Source organism: Miniopterus natalensis, chromosome 2 (assembly GCF_054644295.1).
Source record: "Miniopterus natalensis isolate mMinNat1 chromosome 2, mMinNat1.hap1, whole genome shotgun sequence".
NCBI lineage: Eukaryota > Metazoa > Chordata > Mammalia > Chiroptera > Miniopteridae > Miniopterus > Miniopterus natalensis.
This window is the reverse complement of record NC_142082.1, coordinates 132,936,200-132,958,864: the sequence shown is the minus strand read 5'-3', so window position 1 is coordinate 132,958,864 and position 22,665 is coordinate 132,936,200. Positions and strand designations below refer to the sequence as shown.

The 22,665-nt window shown below is 43.5% G+C and overlaps 1 protein-coding gene across 1 annotated transcript in view; it reads right to left on the bottom strand.

Moving 5' to 3' along the window:
• Positions 1 to 22,665, bottom strand: part of PPM1H (protein phosphatase, Mg2+/Mn2+ dependent 1H) — a 234,592-nt gene that overhangs the window by 138,246 nt on the left and 73,681 nt on the right. The window contains exon 2 of the mRNA XM_087814570.1: positions 2,982 to 3,147. Within this exon, the coding sequence (XP_087670696.1) occupies positions 2,982 to 3,147 (166 nt within the window). The remainder of the gene's footprint in view (positions 1 to 2,981; positions 3,148 to 22,665) is intronic.

The following is a 22,665-nucleotide window of genomic DNA, read 5'->3' as shown; positions in this document are numbered from 1 at the left end:
CAGGTTGCGGGCTCGATCCCCAGCAGGGGGCATGCAGGAGGCAGCTGATCAATGACTCTCATCATTGACGTTTCTATCTCTCTCTCTCCCTCTTTCTTCCTCTCTCTGAAATCAATAAAGACATATTAAAAAAACAAAACAAAAAAAAGCAGGGCAAACAACAATAAAAAAAGACAACCTAATTTAAAACTCGGCAAAGAACTTGAGTAAATATTTCTTTAAAGAAGATACACACCTGCCCAATAGGCACATGAAAAGATGCTCAACATCACTAATCACTAGGAAATACAAAACTGCAATGAGATACCACTTCACACCCACTAGGATGGCTGCTATTTAAAAAAAATTAATGAGTGTGGGTAAGGGAGTGGGGACACTGGAACCCTTGAGTGTTGCTGGTGAGAATGTAAATGGCACAGCTGATGTAGAAAACAGTATGGTGGCTCCTCAAGAAATTAAACAAAATTACCGTATTGTTCAGCAATTCCTCTCTGGGAATATATGCAAAAGGAGTGAAAGCAGGGACTTGAATAGATATCTGTACACCCCTGTTCACAGCAGCATGATTCAAAACAGCCAAAAGATGGAAGCAAGGGTTCATCGATGAATCAATGAACAAAATGGTGTCTACACACACGTACATACAAAAGAGCAGCATTCAGTTTTAAAAAGGAAAGTCCTGGCCCAGTTGTTCGGAGCATCGTCCCACACACCACAAGGTTGAAGGTTCGATTCCCGGTCAGGGCCCTTACCTAGATTGCGGGATGGATCCCCAGTCAGGGTGTGAACAGGAGGCAACCGATCGATGTCATGTCTCTCTCTCTAAAAAAAAATCAATAAACATATCGTAGGGTGTGAATTTAAAAAAAAAAGAATGAAATTCTGACACATTCTACATATGGATGAAAACTGAAGACATTATGACAAATGAAGTAAACCAGATATAAAAACACAAATATTGTATGATTCCACCATTTATATGAGGTACCTGGAGTAGCCAAATTCATAGAGACAGAAAGTGGAATGGTGATGGCCAAGGGCAACCTAAGGGGAGGGAGGCGAACGGGAAGAGATGATGTTTAATGGGTACAGAGTTTCAGTTTGGGAAGATGAAATGTTCGGGAGGTGGATGGTGGAGATGACTGCACAACAGGAGTGCATTTAATGCCACTCTGAACTGTACACCTAAAAACGGTTAAGTAAAATTTGGGAAAATATATGTAACCTAAAAAGAAAAAAAGCAGCAGAGCTCTTGCCTTAAACGCTAAGCAGCAGCCCAATATACAAGGCAAACAGAAGAGAAGCCTCTGCAGCTGAGGCAGGAGAGGGGGGGCCAGGATGCGTGCCTCTGCTCGGCACCCCCTTGCTGCCTCCCGGCCCTCGGACCCCAGAGAGATTCAGAACCATCCCAGGGAGGGTCCCGGCTCCATCCTAACGTGCTCGTATTGGCTTCACTGTTCCTCAGGAAAGGAAGCTAAAAGTTACTTCTGAGGGGGAACTTGGCAAGAAGGAAAACTGCCATCACCAACTGGCCTTGGCCCAAATGTCTACACTGACTTATCTTTATAGAAATCACTGTATATCCCAGGGGCAGGGGGAAAATATCAGGGGAAAGAGCAACACAAGGTCCCTGGCACCCGAATCTAATGATCATTAATGTTGTACATTTTCTAAGACTTTTCCATAATAACTCGATCCTCAAAATCTGCCAAGTAGGTACGAAAGAAATCACGTGATCTCCAATTAGCAAATAAACAAACAAAAAATTCAGTGGGCGTTATCGATAGATAGTGACGTACATGGGACTAACTTCAGAATAATCTTCACTAATATTTATCAGGATTAATTAAGACACGGGGTCAACATTTTCTATAAACTTTGGGATTTTATACTTCCAACCAGCCTGTTCTAACCATATTTAGCAGTTACTACCATTATTATCCCTTTTTATAGATGAGAATACTGAGGCACGAAGAACGAATAACTATCCCCAAGTTAAATAGCTTACTAAGTGATGGACTGCACCAAATGTCTTACTGCAGAGCCTGTCCCTTAACACGATTCCCTACTGCCCGTCTGACTTGGGGGACCTCTAATCAAGGCATCTTTCAGCCTCGAAAGCCAGCACGACTGATCAGTCTCCATGGGTCACTGTTTTCTAACTCTGAACTGAAGTAATACTATCAAAATAAATCAGCACTCTTATTCCCTAAGCGTAAATGCGATGAGAAACTATTTTCTTAGTCTACAAAGAGAATCCTAGGTCCTTTGCAATCCTATCAAAATCTATGTTCAAAAGTATCCTCAAGACTGTCAGAACAAATAGTCACATTTGGGTCATCCATTCGATGTCTCTTTTCTGCAGGACTAAACAACCTGCTGATGGACACAGTGCCAGTCGTTCCCTATCCTTTCCTAAGTGCTCCTTCTGAATTTTCAGAGGATGCCTGCTTCATTCTCCAGGAACTGGAGAGAGGAGAAACGCTTTGTGGTCTGTGCGCAGGGCCGCCCCATGGGATGCAAGGGCTTTGGGCCAAGTGAAACAAGTATTAATTTGCAACAGGGTCAGGCGCAGGCTCCAAGCGGACAAGTCCAACGGACAGGAAAGGGGAAGAAAGGGGCAAAGTCAGAGCAGGGCTGTGAGCCAGTGGCGACAGTTATTTCCACCCCTCGTGAGTGGCTGCCAAACTAGCTCCTTCACCAAAACCTTGCAGTGGGGCTACCCGAAAACCATCGAACGCTCTACGTGCTAATCCTTGCAATATGATTTGGGTGTTTAATTCGCTTTAAAGGTTAAAAACCTGAACACCAGGTCTTCATACAGATGTCACCGTCGGCTCTGACTGGCAGCCACTCCACTAACTGTGGGGACACTGCTTTTCTCCCGTCCTAACAGACTGGACTCAGCTCAACCACCTCACAGCGGGGCCAGAGTGTGCGTGGTCCCCGCACCCGAGGACCGGGGTGAAGGGGGGTCTCACCGCGTTCTCCTTCAGCTGCAGCCCCTCCCCATTGGGAAGGGAGGACCGCCTCTTGGTGGAGTTCCTGTTGGGGGTGGAGGCCACGGCCCCTGCCTTCCTCTTCACAGTGAGCACCTCGCAGCTGGCTTGGTCTTCATTGTGCGTGCTCTTCCCGGCATTGATGACCCTGGGGAAGAAGCCAGAAAAGCTGGTCAGACAGTGATTCCAGAAAGCTGAGAGCTTAGTCTCCGGAGTCAGCAGGGCGTCTCCACACCTGGCACCAAACTAATGCCCCACTTAATGCAAAGGGCCTTTGATGCTCCCGAGTAAACGGAATTTTTAAAAGCAGGGTCATATTAGTGCACATTTACACATTCACACCCCGGCCGGCGTGGCTCAGGTGCTTGGGCGTTGCCGGTGCACCGAAAGGCTGCTGGTGCGATTTCCCGTCAGGCCACACGCCCTGGTTTCAGGCCCGATCCCTGGAAGGGGTGTTCAGGAGGCAGCCAACTGATGTTCCGCTCTCACATCAATGTTTCTCTCTCCCTCCCCTCTTCCTCTCTCTCTAAAAATCAATTTTAAAAGGATTCACTAAAGCGCGGTCCTGAGCTGCGCTCACCTTCACAGGTGTCTGATAGATGTGATCGACCCCATCCATCCATTACAGTCAAAGCAGACGAGATAATCACTCTTTTGGCAAAAAACAAAAAAGACAGACCTGCTGGCTCAGGGAATTCTGCTGCAGTCCTCCAAGTGACAAAGAACAAAGCCACCACCAATCTTATCAAAGAACAAGGCGGTAATTACAGAACACTGTAAAATCCAGGGGAACAGAGAAAGAACCCCAGTTCACTGCTCCACGCCCACTTTCCCTTTGCACACCCAGAAGTGAATGGATCCCAGGTTTACTCTTTTTAAACTATCTTTATTCCTTCATTGTTCCTCCTGAGACTACTCATCAGCGTGTCCCCCACGCCAGGCGCCAGGACACTCCGATTTGTACGCGTGGCCACATCAGGACATCATGGCACGTTGACACTGCCTTGGCCTAATTACTAAATGTTTTAAGCACAGGAGTGCTTCCAAATAGCACGCTGCATTATCCATATACCTCTGTCTGTATCAGGTGACTGCACACTGAGCTCTTGGGTTTCAGCACCGTTTTCTTACTAAAGTAAGTAAGCAGCGGGTAAACCAGATGTCCCGGAAGAGCTCTCTTTGTGCCATTGGCTGTGTTTTCTTTCTAAAACTTCAACAGTGTCACAGTCAGTGACAGAGTGAGGGGGAGGATACAGAGCTCAGTGGTCAGGAAAGAAAAGATGTCTTTTTTTTTTTTTTTAAGGTAAGATAAATGGAAAGCCCCTCTGTATATGTGGTGGGCACACTTTTCTATTGTGCTGGTTCTACTCCCTCCTAACAAGTACAAGATGACTGTTTGCAAATGACTTGTTTACTTTTAAATTCTGAAATAATTAGAAACAGATGCAGCCCGGCCGGGCGTGGCTCAGCGGTTGAGCATCGATCTAGGATCCAGGCGATCGGGGTTCGATTCCCAGTCAGGGCACATGCCCGGGTTGCGGGCTCCATCCCCAGTTGGGGGCGTGCAGGAGGCAGCCGATCAGTGACTCTCTCATCATTGATGTTTCTATCTCTCTCCCTTCCTCTCTCTGAAATCAATAAAGATATATTTTTTAAAAAAAAGAAAAGAAAAAGATGCAGAGAAAATGGCAAAAAACAGTACTGTACAGATGCACCCTTCACCCAACTTCCTCCAACGGTAACATTTTACATAACTATAGTACAGTATCAAAACAAGCAACTGGGGGACACTGATACAATGTTGCCAGCCAGACTGCAGATCTCATTCAAATTCCACCCTATTTTATATAAAATGGTCTTTAGTTCTGAAAACTGTATAGATCTCCATAAGCCGACACATACACACTATAACCAAACAGGAAACAGAGTAAATGGAGAACTGAGTGCCCCAAAGACCTCAGGGGTTAGGGTTCAAGCACTCTTCTGCCAAACCTTGGGATTCCACGGAAGTGTTTCATACATTTTAACATTTACTTTAAATTTCTTTTCTTTTTTAAATGTATAAGCATTTTGGAAAAAAAATGCAATAATGTAAAAGTTCATTCCCATCTGTTACATGTGAACAGAAATGTGCCAGTTTATATAAGCTGGGCATCCTTGGCATACTAAGCCTGCTATCTTTCCTCTTTAGCTGGCCAGCAGCACCTGACTGAAAGGAAAGGAAAGAACTGTTTTGCAAATACAGGCTCCATCCCTGTATCCATGAGTTTTGTGACCTTTTGGATTCAACCAACCTTGGATTGAAAACAGTATCTTCAATATGTGGTTGGGCGTCTGGACGTGGAGGGACAACTGTGTGCCTTGTTCTGTACCATTTTATGTAATAAGGGACCGGAGCACCTGCAGATTTAGTATTTGCTGGGGTCCTGGAACCAATGCCCCGTGGATACTGAGGCACAACTGTATTTACCTATATGTTCCAGGGGAAAGACCTTATCAGTCATCTGTCACCTCCCCTATTTCAGATTTCTATATTCATCAAAACTGCTTCATCATTCTTATTAGCTTAATTATAAATTTCAACTTAACCATATTTTTAGAAACAAAAGCCGTTTACTCACTTAATATATTACAGTTTCATTTAACTTTTTAAAAAAGTAGATTATTGCTTCCAGAGTTTGAAAATCTTTGCCCTGGGAGCATGTGAAAGGGGGAGATCCCTGCCCATCTAGTTTCTGCCCCCACCTTCACTCCCTCTAAGGAGGAGGCATTTTTATATGGTTTAAGAAAAAAATGTAGTTCTTGAAGACACAGTGGAGCTACCTGCATCATGACTATTAATATGACCACACTTATGACCTGCGCTAAATAACTCAGCCCAGGTCCCACAGCCAGGAAGTGGCACAGCTGGGATTCAGAATAAGCCCCATCTATCTTGACCCCCAACCCAACCCTTCCTATTGCACATGGGACTCACATCGGCTGTATCAGCCAAGCTGGACGTGTGGGAAAGCACAAGATCGATCAGCAGACAGGCAGGCTGAGGCCCAGCCCTGAGAGAAAGGGGAATTTCCTCCCTGCATCTATGGCCATTGGAGGAGTCTGAGACAGGGCCTAGAGGAAGGACAAGGGAGGAGGGATGGGTAGTCAGATCTGCCTGTCATTATAGAAAAGCCCATGCTTCATCCAGGGGTTTGCAGCTGGAGCTCATAAGAGAGCATGCATTTGACTGGAGTGTCCCTTTTATGTCCATCCTTGGAGAACAAAACCAGGCAGAAGGAAGGCGTTCAAAAATACCACCTGCCTCTTCTCAGTCACTGCTAGGGATGTCCCACGCAACATGTGCGGTGTGGCCTGTTTACTGGGTGGGGATGTCACACCCCATGGTCTCCCACGTGAGCGTCTTCCCTAGGGACAGCTGAAGTGGAGGTGCAGCCGGGAAAACCAGCTTGTGACCACAGGGCCCTCCAATGCCGTCCTCGGCACAAGAGCCTCGCTGCTATCTCTGAAATTTGGCATCACCCTAACCGCTGGCACCTAAACTTGTGCTGTAGTCAGTTCTTTTTTTTTTTTTTAAACAATAAAAGCATCACTGATCTCCAAGAGCTATGTGCCAGGCTGACTCATCTGCCACTGCTGTTTCCAACAGCCGACAAAGCTGCTATAATTACATTAATCACGAAGCACTGTCCCTGAAAGGGCTCATCTCTTATCTCTTGGAGGATATCAAACTCCAAAGCTGACTGAACTTCAGCAAGAGACCCTAGAAACTTTATTTTATGCAAGAGAAGCCCGGGTCCCCGGAAGGCTGTGACTTGCACATGGTCACACAGGGGAATGCAGCAGAGCTGTGAGCACACGCCTGAGCTCCGGGCGATCTCTGCTTCAGCTCTGGGTGGCTTTGTTTTCCTACTGTGTGTCTGCTCTTACCAGCCCCTGGGTCGGAGGGCTGTGCTGCGATGACTCATCAGAGCCAGAGAACTCTGAAAGAGCGATCCCGGGTGGCCTTACTTGGTCATTTCATGTCGAATACAGACTGTGGATGACACTAATGAAATATCACCAAGTCAGAAATGGCAACCCAGCGGCGAGGCAACAGCCCCAACCCTGTAAATCTGTTTGGACAGATACCTGATTATTAGTCAGATGATAAGGTCATATTAATTTAAAGCCACTGCCTTTTAAAAAAATACAATTCTCATCCCATATTTTATGTTATTTCAAATTCCTTACTCCATACAGTTGTAGGAGAAAGTCCTGATTCTTCTCAATTTACTTTGCTCTAAAAATCATGACCTCACCTGGCCAGGCATGGCTCAGTGGTTGAGTATTGACCTAGGATCCAGGAGATCGCGGTTCAATTCCAGTCAGGGCACATGCCCGGGTTGTGGGCTTGATCCCTAGTCAGGGGTTTGCAGGAGGCAGCCGATCAATGACAACTCTCTCATCATTAATGTTTCTATCTCTCTCTCCCTCTCCCTTCCTCTCTCTGAAATCAATAAAGATATATATATATATATTTTTAAAAAGCTTGACCTCTATCAACTTGTCTTTATAGAAAGATCTGCTTGTCTTTATAGAAAAGCCCATGCTTCATCCAGGGGTTTGATTTTGTTCAAAGGTAAGTGCTTTGTTTACTAAATGTAAATGAAACGTTTAGTTAAATATAAATTGAGAAAAACTTTGCTTCCCAAGTTAAGGAGCATCATGCTGTTAATAGGGTTGATAATGTCTTTAAGTGTAAGCAGCTATATCAGTAGCTCTGCCCCTTCCTGTCCTGTGCTCTGGCATAAAGTCAGCACTATCTGAGATCAACCTGAATGACTATTAGATGTTCATTCTTTATCTAAACAATACCTGCCCACGATGTTTAATCTTAAGACTTTAAAACAAAATGTTGGAGGACAGTTTTCCAATTTCCTACAAAGCAGGAAAACAGCTTCCTTGACATTAAACTGGAAGGAACAAGGCATCGTGGCGAAGAACACAGGCTGTCTCCCCAGAATGCAGCAACACAGCAGGTGCTCAGCAAGTGCTTGTTGAGTGAAGGAACGAAATCAGACAGGAATCAATTCTGCTCCTTCCTAGATGTGGAGTCATGGTAGTATCTTACGTTTGTTGAGAACTATGTGCCGGGAACTGCCGGGAACATTTTATATTTAATAATTAACTCATTTAACACTCTTGTTGGCTCTGTGAGTTAGCCACCATTAGTCTCCCCTTTTTAAAGATAAGTTGCAGCCAGTGGAAGGCAGTGCTTGGTCAAGTTACTTCAGGAAACCTCACCTGAGCAGTATTTCATAAATTAACTTCTTGGCATTGCTAAAGTAGGGGTGTGTGTGTGTGTGTTGAGGTGGGGGGACTTCAGTCATCTAAAATTAAGAGTAGGGTGATTTTGTAGTTAGGGTTAAAATTCAGGTGGGAGAAATGTTACAGGACAAAGGGGAAGGGTAGCTACTGTCTCTTCAATACAGAAAGTTAACATCCAGGTCTTCCAACTCTTAGAAGATCATGACACAATTGTCCTGGAAGAGAGACACATGTTAAATTCACTTTGAACTGCATTAACCTACCAACCTATTAGCCTACCAACCTACATTCAATTGAACCAAAGCACCTAGATTTTTTCCTCCTTGTAAAACCAGGTAAACATAGAATTTTAAGTACTTGGAAGTAAAAAAAGTCTTCTGTGTATATCAGATACAGCTTAAAGCTCTGACCTGGACACCAAGAATGAATGTGACCATGACCACGAGATCATAGCAATAGCAGAACCTATTTTAAAAGAGCAAGTGATTCATTCTATGCTACTGCTATACATTTGGGAAACCTCTTTTCCTTCTTTCTGTTTGTGAAATACTCTAGTCACAAATTTTTAAAAAATCAGCTTCACCTGAACTTTAGCGGAAAAGTCCTGCTTTTAATTGCAATGATTAAATCGTAAGTTATCTGCCGCATCTGCTCCGAACGTTGACTACACAGACACTCGTCTGAAAACGACTCACAGAACAGGTCCCTATGCTATACGGAGACAATAAGTACTCTCAAGTACTCCTGAGTAGGGAGCCCTGTCACAAAGGCCACTGATCCAGAGAACTCACAGTGGAACCGCTTTTCAAAGGGATACACAAAAGACAATCAACAGTGTACAGTCACAGTTGACATTTTTTGAAGGATTCCCATGTGCCATGTACTGTGCTATAAACACCCGATAGGCGTCAGGTCCCTCATCACCAGCACCCTCCCCTCCCCCACCATGAGGTACTTGGCAGAGTGCAGAAGGCACACACAGGGACAATGCTCGCACAGACCTCGTCCAAACTTGGTCTCTGCGAATGACTAGCCCTAGCTGCGTGTTCTCACCCAAGGTACTCTCTCCCTCTAAAATGGAGATGGTGAGCCACTTCTAATCATAGACGAGCTGCAGGAAGTAACTGCTCTAGCACAGAAAGTATTCAACAGTGCCTGGCACATAGTGAGCACTCGATATATATTATTATATAATAAAATATTAAATACAAAGCTACCTACCTGTTCTGTTGGGCCCGGGAGCTTTATCCAGCCACGCTAGTTTAAAGAGAATCTCCCCACTCCCCCCTCTTTCTATCAGCGGCCCTCTGCCTGCCTCAAGGACACATGCCCACCTCCAGGCACACACGGCCCTTGAGTGGCCTGGCATGATGCTTCCCAAAACTAGGGACCCTGAACACAGCCATCCGTTCCTGAGAGCTCTTCTCAATGTTATTGCAACACTCAAGCCACATGTGTGATGGTGATTTGCACACAGGAAAGTACTCACACAGTTATGAACATGCCACAGCTAGACTCCTACCCAGACCTGCCCGCTGATGCATCTCTGGGCCCCCAGGCTCCTGGATTCAGAGCTCTGGTTCCAGACCCACAGAAAAAGCCCAAATAGAGAATTTTGTTTGGTTTAATTGGGTTTGGTTTTGTTGTTGTTGTTATACTGCTCTGTTTTTAAAGAGAATAAAAACCTGAACAGTTTGGTCTAAAAAGTTTCCACTAAGTGTTAACACTTGTAAGCAGGCAGCAATTGCACTAGGTAGGAAAGAGAAAGCGTTTTATAAAGGCCATCAGGTGGGGTGAGAGTGCTGACTGACTACAACTGAGAAGCAGACAGCAAAAGGCTGTAGGGACAGGAGTGGTAAATGAATCCTTTATCGAAGACCAATTACAGCTATCAATTATTAAAATTATATTCCAGGTGACCTCTTAGGTAATGCTGCCTGTGATTCTCTGAAGTGGTTACTGACACCCCCCGATGGGCTGGAAAATAAGGACGACTTAATTCCTGGCTCCACGGCAGTTAACAGCCTCTCTTTCTTGGTTGTCCTGGAAAACCACAGCTCTGACTAGGAACCTAAGCCTTCAAGAACAGCCATCAGCAAAAGTGGCCAGACATCCATCAAGAGTAACAGCTTCTCCCTGACAGTTTCAGCCGCCTCGGGGGAGGAAGGGGCACAGAGGTCCTCCCAGCCCATTCAGTTAACAGTCACTTGGCTGTTACCTGGGAGGAGGGAGGAACATATGAAATGGAATTTCCTGGTGTTTGGCTTTCACATTTTGGAAGGTGACTAAGTGCCAACACGTGGAGGAGAGGGCATGGCCGAGAAGGCAGGATAAGCACAGGCCGGGAAAAGACCACATGCCCGCAGCTACACCCGCCGGTTCCCAAGCCCTGTCTATGGCTGATGGAGAGATGTGACCGATCGGGGATGGCAAACCGGGGTCTCAGGTCCACATTCAGCCCACAGACAGGTTGCTATTTTTAAATTTTTGCCCACGAAGTGTTTCTTTAAAAGGTGAATTGTCAAAATTTAAAAATTGGGATATTTACATTAGAAAAATCTTAATTTTCCCCATTTCTCTTGAAAATTAATGCATCAGGCTACACACCTGTCAAACTCGTGTGTGACAACACCCAGCTGGACCTGAGGGGACACAGCCCCGAGATGGGACATGTCTTCGCCAGCTCACCCCAGACCTCACTCTGTCCACTCTGCCATTTAAGTAGCCAGCCTGGCCCCAAAGGCAATTGATTCTGCAACCCTGCAATCAGATCTCTGTGACTTTGTGACAGTATATATTCATCATGCTGAGTGAAATAATTACTTTAAAATATTTATTGTGTAACCAAATAGGGATAAACCATGACTAGGACAAGCTTCCTGCTTTCAAGGAGCCCATAGTCATCGATACGTAGGGAGAAGTTACAAATAACTACAATTTGCTCAGGTTGATGCCATTCTCGAGGCGTCACAAGGGATCTGAGAAAGCACAGGAGGAGACCACTCTGCCAAAGTAGAGTCAGGACAAGTGTCACAGATGAGGTGGCATTGCGCTCAGTCGTATGGAGTAAGGGAGGAAATCAATAGTCAGAGAAAAGACAAGGGAAGGGTCTCTAAGCAGAGGAATGCCCTATAAAAAGAGGGCGATGTGGACTTTATAAAGAGGGGCTGGATGTGACCTAAGTGTAGACTTGGTCAGGGATCTACATCAGAACCAGACCAGGAATTTCTAGGGGGACTTTGTCTTGTTGAGCCCATGACCAATGGGGAGAATCCAAGAATGCTTAAACCAAGGACTGGTGTGATCAAAACTATTTAGGAAAATAAGAGTAGTGGCCTAACAGAGGAAAAATGACAAAAGCAAGGCGACCCGTTAGGGCCTCTTACAATAGTTCTGGTGACAAAGAGGCTGTGAGCCAATCAATGGCTCTGGGAGGAGGGGCAGAGAGGGTGCAGCGGAGGCGAAGGAACTGAGAAGCCCCAGCAAAACCTGCTGGATGGGGGGGGGGGGGGCAAAGAGGATGCCTCTCAGGTTTCCACTTGCAGAGCGAGCCGACGAGGGACACTGATTATAAAGGGAGATGAGAAGATGAAACCAGTCTTGAAGGTGGAGGGGAGTTCTGTGGGATGAGACAGGAGGCTGGTTTTAGGGCAGTAAACAGAAAGTTCCACGATACCAGACATTGCCAAGGCAACTTCAACCTAACCAGGTAGGCAAACTGGCTCATGGGCCAAATCCAAGCCACTGCTTGTTTTTGAGTGGCCCCCAAGCTAAGGATGGTTCTTTCACTTTTGAGTTGTGTGTGTGGGGGGGGGGGGACGACAGAATATTTCATGACATGTGAAAATAATATGAAATTCACATTTCAGTGTCCATAAAGTTTTATTGGAACACAGCCACATTCACTCACATACTGTCTATGGTGGCTTTCCAGCTACAATGGCAGAGTTGGTAGTTTTGACAGAGACTGTCTTTTCACAAAGCCCATATTATGTACTATCTATACCTCTTTTTTTTAAAAATACATCTTTATTGATTTCAGACAGAGGAAGGGAGTGGGAGAAAGACAGAAACATCAATGATGAGAGTCATTGATCGGCTGCCTCCTGCACACCCCCGACTGGGGATCAAGCCCAAAACCCAGGCATGTGCCCTGATGGGGAGTCGAACCAAGATCTCCTGGTTCATAGGTTGATGCTCAACCGCTGAGCCACGCCCGCCGGGCTGTCCCGTCTATACCTTTACAGACAATGTGTGCTGATCCCTGAACTATTAGGCTGAACTCTCTGAAACTGTTTTTGTAAGTAAAAAGCTGAAAATTTCATATGATTATACATCATGTATAAGTGAAGCAAAGGAGAGAGATGTAGGCCGAGGCTGAATTTAACGTGCACCTCGGTGTTATTAGTAACATCAGCTTTGGATATACTTTGCTGCTAGTATTTGGTAGCCATCATTAGCATCTATCCACCTCACCAATATCATTAAATAACTGAAGATTAAAAAATAAACACTAACAATAAAAGAATGATATGGTGTTGCCCCAGAGATCTGTCCACACATATATCAATGTTTTCTTCTTCATATTGGCTGTTTAGAAATGAACTGTTAACACAGTAAAGATAAGAACCAAAAGGCTGCCTTTGGGCATTTTCTTTCAGTTATTCCCTGTGGCCTCCTGTGGGAATCTCCCCAGCCTCTGGCAGAGCGCAGACTTCCTCACTTAAATACAGAAGTTGGACTTGGGTGATACGAATGGTTTTTACAGAGGCTGGGGAGATTCCCACAGGAGGCCACAGGGCTAGGGTCCAAGTGAAGAGGCAATAAAGGCCTCCCCCAAAAGATTTTAAGTTTGGTAGTTTTACATTAAATAAAGCAGAAAAATACATTTTGTAGGTTAAGAACAATATTGCTTATATATAGCTGTTAACTTCTGTTGGCAATTAAGGGCGGGGAGCAATATGCTTGAAGCTACATTTCTAAAGGCAAGGTTTCCTTTCTTTATTCACTGGATGTATCTGTACGATCAGAAATGTAAGAGAAATGCCTTTTTAAAAAAACAACAACAAAGTGGAAGCCAATTTCGAGTGTGTAATTTAAAAATGTGAACTTTAAAAAGCCTGATGTTTCTCTCTCTCTCTCTCCCCCCTCCTCTCTCTGAAATCAATAAAGATATATTTTAAAAATAAATAAATAAATAATAAATAAATAAAAAGCCCGAAACTAATAAAATGAAACCAAAAAATAAAAGTACTCTAATTTCAAAAGACATCAAATAAGATAAAATTTTAATCAGCAGTTTCTTCAAAAAACCCCAGATATAATCACATCTTTCCCCTTGCTCTTGTAATTAGTTGCACAATGGCCTATAGATAAAACCCAGGTATTGCGAGAAGGGTTTGCGACATGTCATGTGGTTTCAGCCTCCGAAACCCTTTTTCTGAGGCAAACACAATATTACCGCAAGTACACATTAAGGGCAATAATAACTTTCCTCTCATTAATTCAGTCTTTTTAAAAATAAAAATAAAACACTATATTTTAACTGAAAACAATCTGCTTTGGAAAATCTTCAGCCCCGTTAACACTAACTTGTAGAGAAAGTCTGTTTTGTTTCTAGACTAAAGCCTGAACAATATAAAAAGTAGCCCTCTGAAAGCTGGTGATCACTTGAGCTGACATTTTTTTACCTTTGTGCCAGGCGCAGGTCAAATCTCAGTTCACAATTCAAGCCTAATTTACAAGGGAAAGAACATGCCAGCTTAAACTGAGGCCCCAGAAAGGCCAATCTGGGTTCTATTTTGGGCAAATTGATCTCTCCAACCCTCAAAAAGCTAGATAGCACAGTGAGACAAATGCATGACAAGAATGTAAACTATTTTAAACTGGATGCCCAATATTATCCTTATATAAAAAGAACAAGGTAGGCCTCCAATATATCTCAATTAGTTAGAGATGCTCCATGATGCTGTTTGTTGATTTTGGTCACGCTTTCCACAACCTCAAATCACACAGCTGGGAGCAGGCACTCAATAAATGCTAGCTGAATGAACGAATGGATGAATGAATGAATGAACTCATGTCCTCCATAACATCCCACAGGGGACACTAGGAGAATGCGTAAGTTCTAAGCCTGCCTACTTGTTTTCTAAAGCATAAAATATTTTTATTGGGGTATCCCATCAATTGGCTTCAAGGAAAATAAGTCTATGTTCCAAAGAAAAAAATATATTTAATAATAAGCACTAACGAACTTGGGAGCAGGACGTAAAGTGAGCCCCAAGCATGCGCAGCAGAGCAGCGGCTGATGAAGTCAGGGAGCAGCGCATCTCGAGGTGGAATCATCACCCGAACGCTGCCTTCTGCCCTTCAACCAAGTGCTCGCTCCACAACAGCCCTCTGGTACAGTGCCAGCCCCGCAACAAGGGCTTGGCGGGCCAGGATGGCGCGCTCTCAACCCTGAAACGCCGCTGTGCAGGAGGGCAATTAATTCCGAGGCCCAAACGGGACCGAGAGGCAGCAGACAGGCGATTTCTGACACAATCAGCTTAAAGCTACGCAGCAAAGCAATGAATTACCTCGGAAAGTGGGAATTCTCTTTACTGGAAATGTCCAAAGGCTAGTTTGTCACCTTTCATGGGTCCTCTGAGGGCCTCTGCATTGAACGGGAAGGTTCTGCGGATTCTGTGCTTAAGAATCTGAGGATTCTTTTCCAGCGATTGAGTCCGTAACTGTCCCCACCCCCACCTCCGATGACTGCAAAACCTCAACTTCTTTCAGAGTTAAATTAATTTACATGGAATGGGGCTTTAGAGCGGCACTTGTCTTGCTAAGGTGATTCTCTGACACCTGCTACATCATATTTGACACGCAGCAAATTGAAATGGAAATATGATTAACTGAAACTCCCTATCCCAACCAGGCCTTAATGTGGGGAGCTGCAAGTGAGCCTCAAATGCTGCTGTTCCCTGGGGCTCCCGATCTGGCTAGATTTTTTCCTATGCCCCTTTCCCTGGGAGTCCCTGGGAGCTCTTCTCTTTTCCCAAGGCTGCGTTTAAAATCTAAGCACTATGCCCACATCTCCAGCACAGGTCTCAGGGTGTCTGGCCTGCCTCTCTGATTGCCTTCAGAATGGCTGTATTTGCATATTGCACAAATTCAAGCTGCCCTAACTTATACTCATGTTCCCTTCCTCCTGCCATCTACCTGTCCCAGATATGGTCCTCCTTCTGGTGTTCCGCCTTAGTTGACCAAGAATTCCAAGGAACATCCCTGTCCTCCTAGCCTCCTACTCTCACCCACATCTAGTCTCTCCGTCAGCAGGTTTCACTTCATAACTCTGACTAAAATCCCCCATTTCCCCTGCCTTATTCAGACCTTCATCACCTCCTCCAAGCACCATTGCATAAACCTCCTACCTAGTTGCCCACCCCCATAAAGTCTGTACAGTGAGGCCAGACTGACCTTTCCCAACCACAACTATGGCCATGCCTCTCCTACGCTCAAATTCCTTCAAACAGACTCCTGTGGTTTCAGAATAAAATGTAAACTCCTTAGATTGCCACAGAAGGGTCTTCGAGATCTGGCCCCTCTCCACACCCTCAGCCTCCCCATGTGCCCTCCTCACACCCTGTGGTTTATGGAAGGCAGTGTCGCTATACACCACGGTTCCCTCACTCAGGCCTTTCCCTCTGCCTGGAAGGATCTAACTTCCTCTTGCCTGACAAACGTCCCCACCTCCACCCCCTGCTCCCGGTCCTTGAATGCTCAGTGTAAGCACCACATTGTCTTAAGGTTGCTTTATTGTAGTTTTTAAACATTGCAATGTAACCATTAGGTCATTAGTGGTTACAGTGAGGACGATTTCCAGAAACATGGACTGGTTTCCTAGCCCTACCCCTTTAACTAGTTATGTGACTTGGGTAAGTTAATTTCTAAAACCCAGTTCCTTTAGCTATAAACTTGGGCTACTTTGTAGATTAAGAGAATAAATGAATGTGAACTGTTTAACAAAGACCAGGCAGAGACATGTTTTATCTGCTCAGACCTCCTTTCTTGTAGACACTGCTTTTACCCCCCACTCATACAAGTTGTTTCCTGGCCATAGCTGATTTGTCCAGAGATGGCCACCGGACCCTAGTTGAGCCAATGAGGGCCATTCCATGGAAAATGAGAGAGGAAAAGGTAGGGGAGAGAGACACAGAGGCAAAAAAGAAAGGAAGCAGATTACATAAGAGAAGAGTACAGACTAGAAATAAAGAAAATCTCAGTAGAGTCTGAGGCCCTACCCTAGTTCCAACTCCTTCCGAAGGCCCAATTATCCTTGGACTATCTGGGTAACCCCGATATCCTATAATATATTCCCTTGGGTAACTGTCAATTGCTGGTTCTGTCTAACAACACCCAACTCTCATACTACACACTCAACTGCACTGTTATTATAGTAATAAGTAAGTATCTGCAAGGCAGGGGCAGAATCTCACTTGATTCTGTACGCTCAGAGACTGGTGCAGTGCCTGACATACAGCAGGCAGGCAAACATCTACTGAATGAAAGGCTGACCTCAGGGGAGAACTAGTAACTTGGGGTTAAAATTCTCTCACAGGCTCAAGAATCTCTAGATAACTCTCCTAAGCATAAAAGAGACACTTTAAAAAAAAAAAAAAAGGTAGCAAAATGTTGACAGTTATGACCAGAAAGAGTCCCTGAGATACACTTCTGAGAGCCACTAGTCAGGCACATTTAGTCCAATGAATATCTCTGACTTGTTATCAATTGAGCTAATCAATGTTTGCTGGGAGGATTTTTCTAAAAGCTATATTCTGTGAATATATGTTAAACTGATGTAGAGAACTATTTCTGAAGCTCACCGTCAGGACACAGTGGGACGTTAGTAATTAGAAATTTAGCAACTGAGGACAACTAACCACTACTCCTGGGATACAGAGGGCTGCGTAAGTCTCAGAAATTGCTGGAAACGCCACAGACTTGAAACGAGCTGTGCACCTTCCTGACTGCATTTCAATCTGGAGAATAAAATGAATCCCACTGTTCCAGACCCCAGCTGTAGTCAGAAACAGGCTCTAAATGGCTAAGAATGAATTTTAATAGTGGAGCCAAGACCAGGACAATGACCGAGGAAATCAGGAGGAAGAATTTTTCTTTCTAAGAAGAGCCATGAGCCTAATCTACATGTCATTACATTTCTGAATTGCACATATTTTTGTATGCTCGTTGCAACATATCCTTTCTACACTGGCCCAAAGTATGAATTAATCAGTAAATAATAAAAAGTGTGTAAATTTCTTTCATCCTACATTTTCAAAACACTTTCTAACTTACTAATGCATTCCTAAAAGGGCTAAAGTCCAAAAAGTCTGTAAATAAGATGACTGATTAACGTAATGTACATTTTGACCAGACCCATTAGATCCACTTACAGGCTTAACTGGAAATTTTACTGAACCATAAACAAATGAAGTACAACACAGAGTAACTAAACACGCAATTTATGACACTGTTTCTGTGGAAAAGTACATTTAGCATTGCAGCCTCTGTTGTTTGCAATGGTTTTCAACTGTTGTGTGCCTACAAGTCTCATACAGAACTTGATAGAACATGGATTTCCAGGTCCCACTCCCAGAGACGCTGATACAGTCGATTTAAGGTAGGCCCTGAAAAAGGCTCTCAAGTGGTGGTGATCCCTTTTGGCTTTCTAGTGACACTGAGCAGCGCTCACCTAGACGGATCAGGCCAGGGACCAGACGTCCCTTCAGTGAGGGAATGAGGCACCCTGAGCTAAAGCATAGTATGTGGGATCAGTTTACAAGCCACTGGTGCTGGTTAACACTGCTAGAACTGGAAGCTCAAGAGGCTTCTCGAGATAAAAAAAGGGGATCCCAGAGAGGCACGGAGTTATGGTGGCAGGAACGTGACCTTGAGGTGGGTCGCTGTGAGTGCGGCTGGAACGTGGCTGGGGCCGTGGACACCCCTGGCAAGAGAGTTGAGAATAAGAGTCTGGGCAGGGCTCCATGGAGCACAAGCTGCGGGAGAGTGAGTCTGAGGAGTGGTGTTTGAGGTTTTACCACACATGGCACTCATGTTAGGAAATGGTTGGCAGTAAAAAAGAAATGGTAAGAGGAGGTGGGGGAGGGAAAGTCTACCCAATGGTGGGAGTGGCTGCAATACTGAGCAAATCGAACCTGGAAGTAAATCTTCTGGGCAATTATTCTCATAACAAAGGTAATTACACACTATCTATATTCCAAATTATAAACTACAAGGTATGTTTCACTATTAAGAAAAATGAGCAATGTAACACTTGTCAATACTTTATAATTGCACACCATCTCATTTGAGCCTCCCAACATTGAGGTAGATTCCCATTAAAAAAACTGAATCCAGAAAGTTGACTGACTAACCTGGGTTCAGACAGCTACTGAGCAGTAAAGCCAGAGGCAGATCCCCGCCAAATTCCGAAGTCTGTCCCCACAGCGTCCCTGCACTGCAGAGAAAGGAGGCCAAGAGTTCACAGGTCCAGAAGGCACACTGAGGTCTGCTGGTATCGCAGCAGCCAAGGCGATGGGGAGTTAAGAAGGGAAGGTGTCAGGTGCTACGAAAAGGTCAAGTGTCTACTAGATCTGGCAGGTCAGAGGTTGTTGGTAAGGACAATACAAAATCCAAAGCACTAAAATACTCTCCCTCCCAGAGAAAGAAAAGTTGTGAGGTGATAAAATGCACCAAGCCTGAGGCTGAATGTACTAGTTTCCAAGGAAGTATTTCACTGTTTGTTTTTATGAATAGGCAAAGAAAAAACTTAGTATCGCATCCATACCTCTCCATAAACAGACTTTAGCTCTAATTAACACCACAGGTAACACCATTAACTGCTCTAAGAAATTACAAGCAGCCACTTACAGAGTAACTTGAACAATAAGTGACAACTTTTAATCAGCTACAAACTCCAAAGCTGTATAGATTACTTAAAAATTTTAATGTATGTGTTTTTGTAGTCAACGACTGACTGATAATTAACAGTTCTGCATTTTCATATTATTCTTTTGAAACTCAGATTTAACTTTTGGTAAGCAGAAATTTTAATGAACATTTCATGAATGTAAGTTTTTTTTTCTTATTGTTGTTTTAAATCTCTATTATTACCATAATCTCCAGGATATAGTAAATGAAAGAAAGTAATATTAAACTGTCTTTTGTCTAAGAAAAACACTCACACACTTGCAAATAAAAAACTGAAAGAATAAACTAGAAACTAATAAAAACAGATACCTACAGGGGCTATGTGTGAGAGGGATGGGGTAAAGAAAGAAATGAAACTGCTTTTCTAAGTATGTATGTCTTTTTTTAAAGCCTCACCCAAGGATACGTTGTTTTTTTATTTATTTTAGAGAAAGAGGGAGAGAAAGAGAGAAACATTGATGTGAGAGAGAACATGTTCTCACCCCGATGGGAATCAATCTAGGTATGTGCTCTGGCCGGGAATCAAATCCGCAACCTTTTGGTATAAGACGACGCTCCAACCAACTCAGCCACCCAGCCAGGGCAAAGTATGTATATCTTTTTTTAAAACTTATTCTTACTTTTGTAAATTAAATAAAAAATGAAAAAACCCACACTATATAGTTGAAAACAAACTCAAACTGTATATTAAATTGGCAATAAAATCATACAGGTTATTTATGGCAAGTGACTTAAACAGTCATGAAATATAGAGAAAAAAACTTCAAAAAAAATTTTTTTAATTGGCTCAGCAGTTTTTCTGTGAGCAGAAATATTGTTATTGAAATTTTGATACTACATTATGTATATTATTAGCATAGAGGAAACGCCAGTGTTATTTATTAAGACCCACGATTTTTAATGTAAGTCAATACATATAAATTAAATTCAAGTTAAGAAAAACCTTACATTAAACTTGAGTTGGAAATACCAATAGGAACTCAATTGCAGAAACACATTATTTCATAACTCTGTCCACCTAAGGCCTGGTAGCAATGATACACAGAGGTGTGAGCACCCCAAGCACCCAGACCTTGGTTTCTAAATACCATTCCCACTGAAAGAAACCAGGTCCTCGTGGGGAAATGACTGGTTCTTGATATGAGTCAGTAAAATACAACATGAATCAGAGACAGTTTTCTGGGCTAGAAAGCAAAGAGGCACTCAAAGACAATAAGGAGCTGCCCTGGCCAGTGTGGCTCAGTGGTTGGAGCGTTGGCCCATGCATGGGAGGGTCTCGGGTTCGATTCCTGGCATGTACCTGGGTTTCAGGTTCGATCCCCAGGCCTGGTCGGGGCAAGGGGCAACCAATTGGTGTCTCTCTCTCACATCGATGTCTGTCTATCTGTCTGTCTCTAAGAACCAATGAAAAAAATATCCTCAGGTGAGGATTAATAACAACCACAACAACAAAAAGATAATAAGGAGCTATAACTGGTTAACTCTGAGATAATTTGAGCATCAGAAAGGAACAGGTTTTTACACAGAAAAAAATATTCTAAATCCACAGTGATAGTTAAAAAAAGAAAAAAAACCCAAAAACTAAATGGCTACCATTGGAAATGACTATTATGCCAGAGACTTATTCTGAAAATTGATAATTAAAGGGAAATTAAATGATGATCCTGTCTTTTTAAGGAAGAACTGTAGTTCACTTCTAGTTAAACAAAAAACTTCTTTACAGAAAAATTCCATAAAGTACATAGAACAAGCGATCACTAGAAAACTATCTGGCAATTTCTAAAAACCACAGGTGAAAGATTACTGGCAGAAGGGTATTTACATGGTGCAAGGTATCGCCTCACAGACGCCATGCTAACTTTACAGGGATAAACAGACCTTTGCAAGAGAAAGATGCGATCATCACTACCTGGACCAAGTGACCAAAGATGTATGAGCGGGACACCCTGACATTATATGGCTGTTGGTGTGATGAAATATGAAGTACACAGCATCACCGACAAAGTATTCTTCCCAATCCAACCAAGCCTTTAGGCATAAATTTCAGTTCATGGGAAACAAAGGAGATGGAGAATCTGGTTAAACATCACAAGAAAAACACCAAAACACAGGATATTCTGTAGACAACTAGTTTGGTTTCGTCAAAAAGTCAACCAAATAATAAAAAAAGCCATAAAGGATATTTCTGGGATAGTGGGAAAATGTCAGTGTGGACCATATGCTACATACGCATGAACTGATGGGAAAGTTCTTGGTGGTGATAAGGATTTTGTGCTTATGTAGGAGAATGTGCTTCTTCTTAGGTGAGTCAAACTGAAATATTTAGGGACAAGGCGTTTTCAAGATTGAGAGGAAAAACAGTATATAAAGATATAAAGCAAACTAGCAAATTGTTGATAAATTGTGAATCTAGGTAAAAGGCATTTGGATATTCTCACTGAATTATTCTTTCAAGATCTCTGAATATTTGTAACGCTTATTAGAATAAAAGTTGAGAAAAGAATCTATCTCATGCTTTAACCCTCTGAGGAAATGAAAGCTTTTATAAATACATACAATAAAATGGTAAAAAATAAATATGTAAAACTCAAGATAATGAAAAAAAGAAAGAAAATGAAATGCCCATAGACTTACTGTAGTTTAGATACATTAAAGTCGAGCCTCAAACATAGCTCATTAGTGTCCTGGTTGCCACAGCTGAAAGGGAATTATGGTCACTGTCACGATTGTCCATCATCCACGAGGCAAGGTTATTAGTTCTGCAGGGAAACTAGAGCTGGCTCAGGAGGAAATTTCTCTGCCCCAGGGTCTTCCTAGGGGAAGACTTACTGATAAAGAAAACACTGTCACCATTGCTCCTACAACAAATGTGCATGGGGGTGGGGGGTGGGGGAGGCTATTCCTCCTACTGTCTGTCTCTCTGTCTAACCCAAGGGGTGGTTCCAAAGTCAAGTGCACTGAGAGCTCGCTGGGGGTGAAAAGTAGGAATGAGGAATTCAAGTTCACAGAGTATCTACAGAAATGGACACGCTGCGTATCATTCAAAATAACTTTCACAAATGCCATTTGGTCCAGAAGGACTTTGTATAAAAAGCTGGACAGCAAACAACATGTGCTGGCGAGGGTGTGGAGGAAAGGGAACCCTGTGCACTGCTGGTGGGGATGCAGACGGGTGCAGCCACTGTGGAAAGCAGTATGGAGGGTCCTCAAAAAATTAAACATGGAGCTGCCGTTTGACCCAGAGATTCCACTTCTGGGAATATATCCAAAGAAACCTGAAACACTAATCAGAAAGAATATATGCACCCCTATGTTCACTGCAGCGTTATTTTACAGTAGCCAGGCTACGGAAGTCACCCAAGTATCCACCAATAGCCAA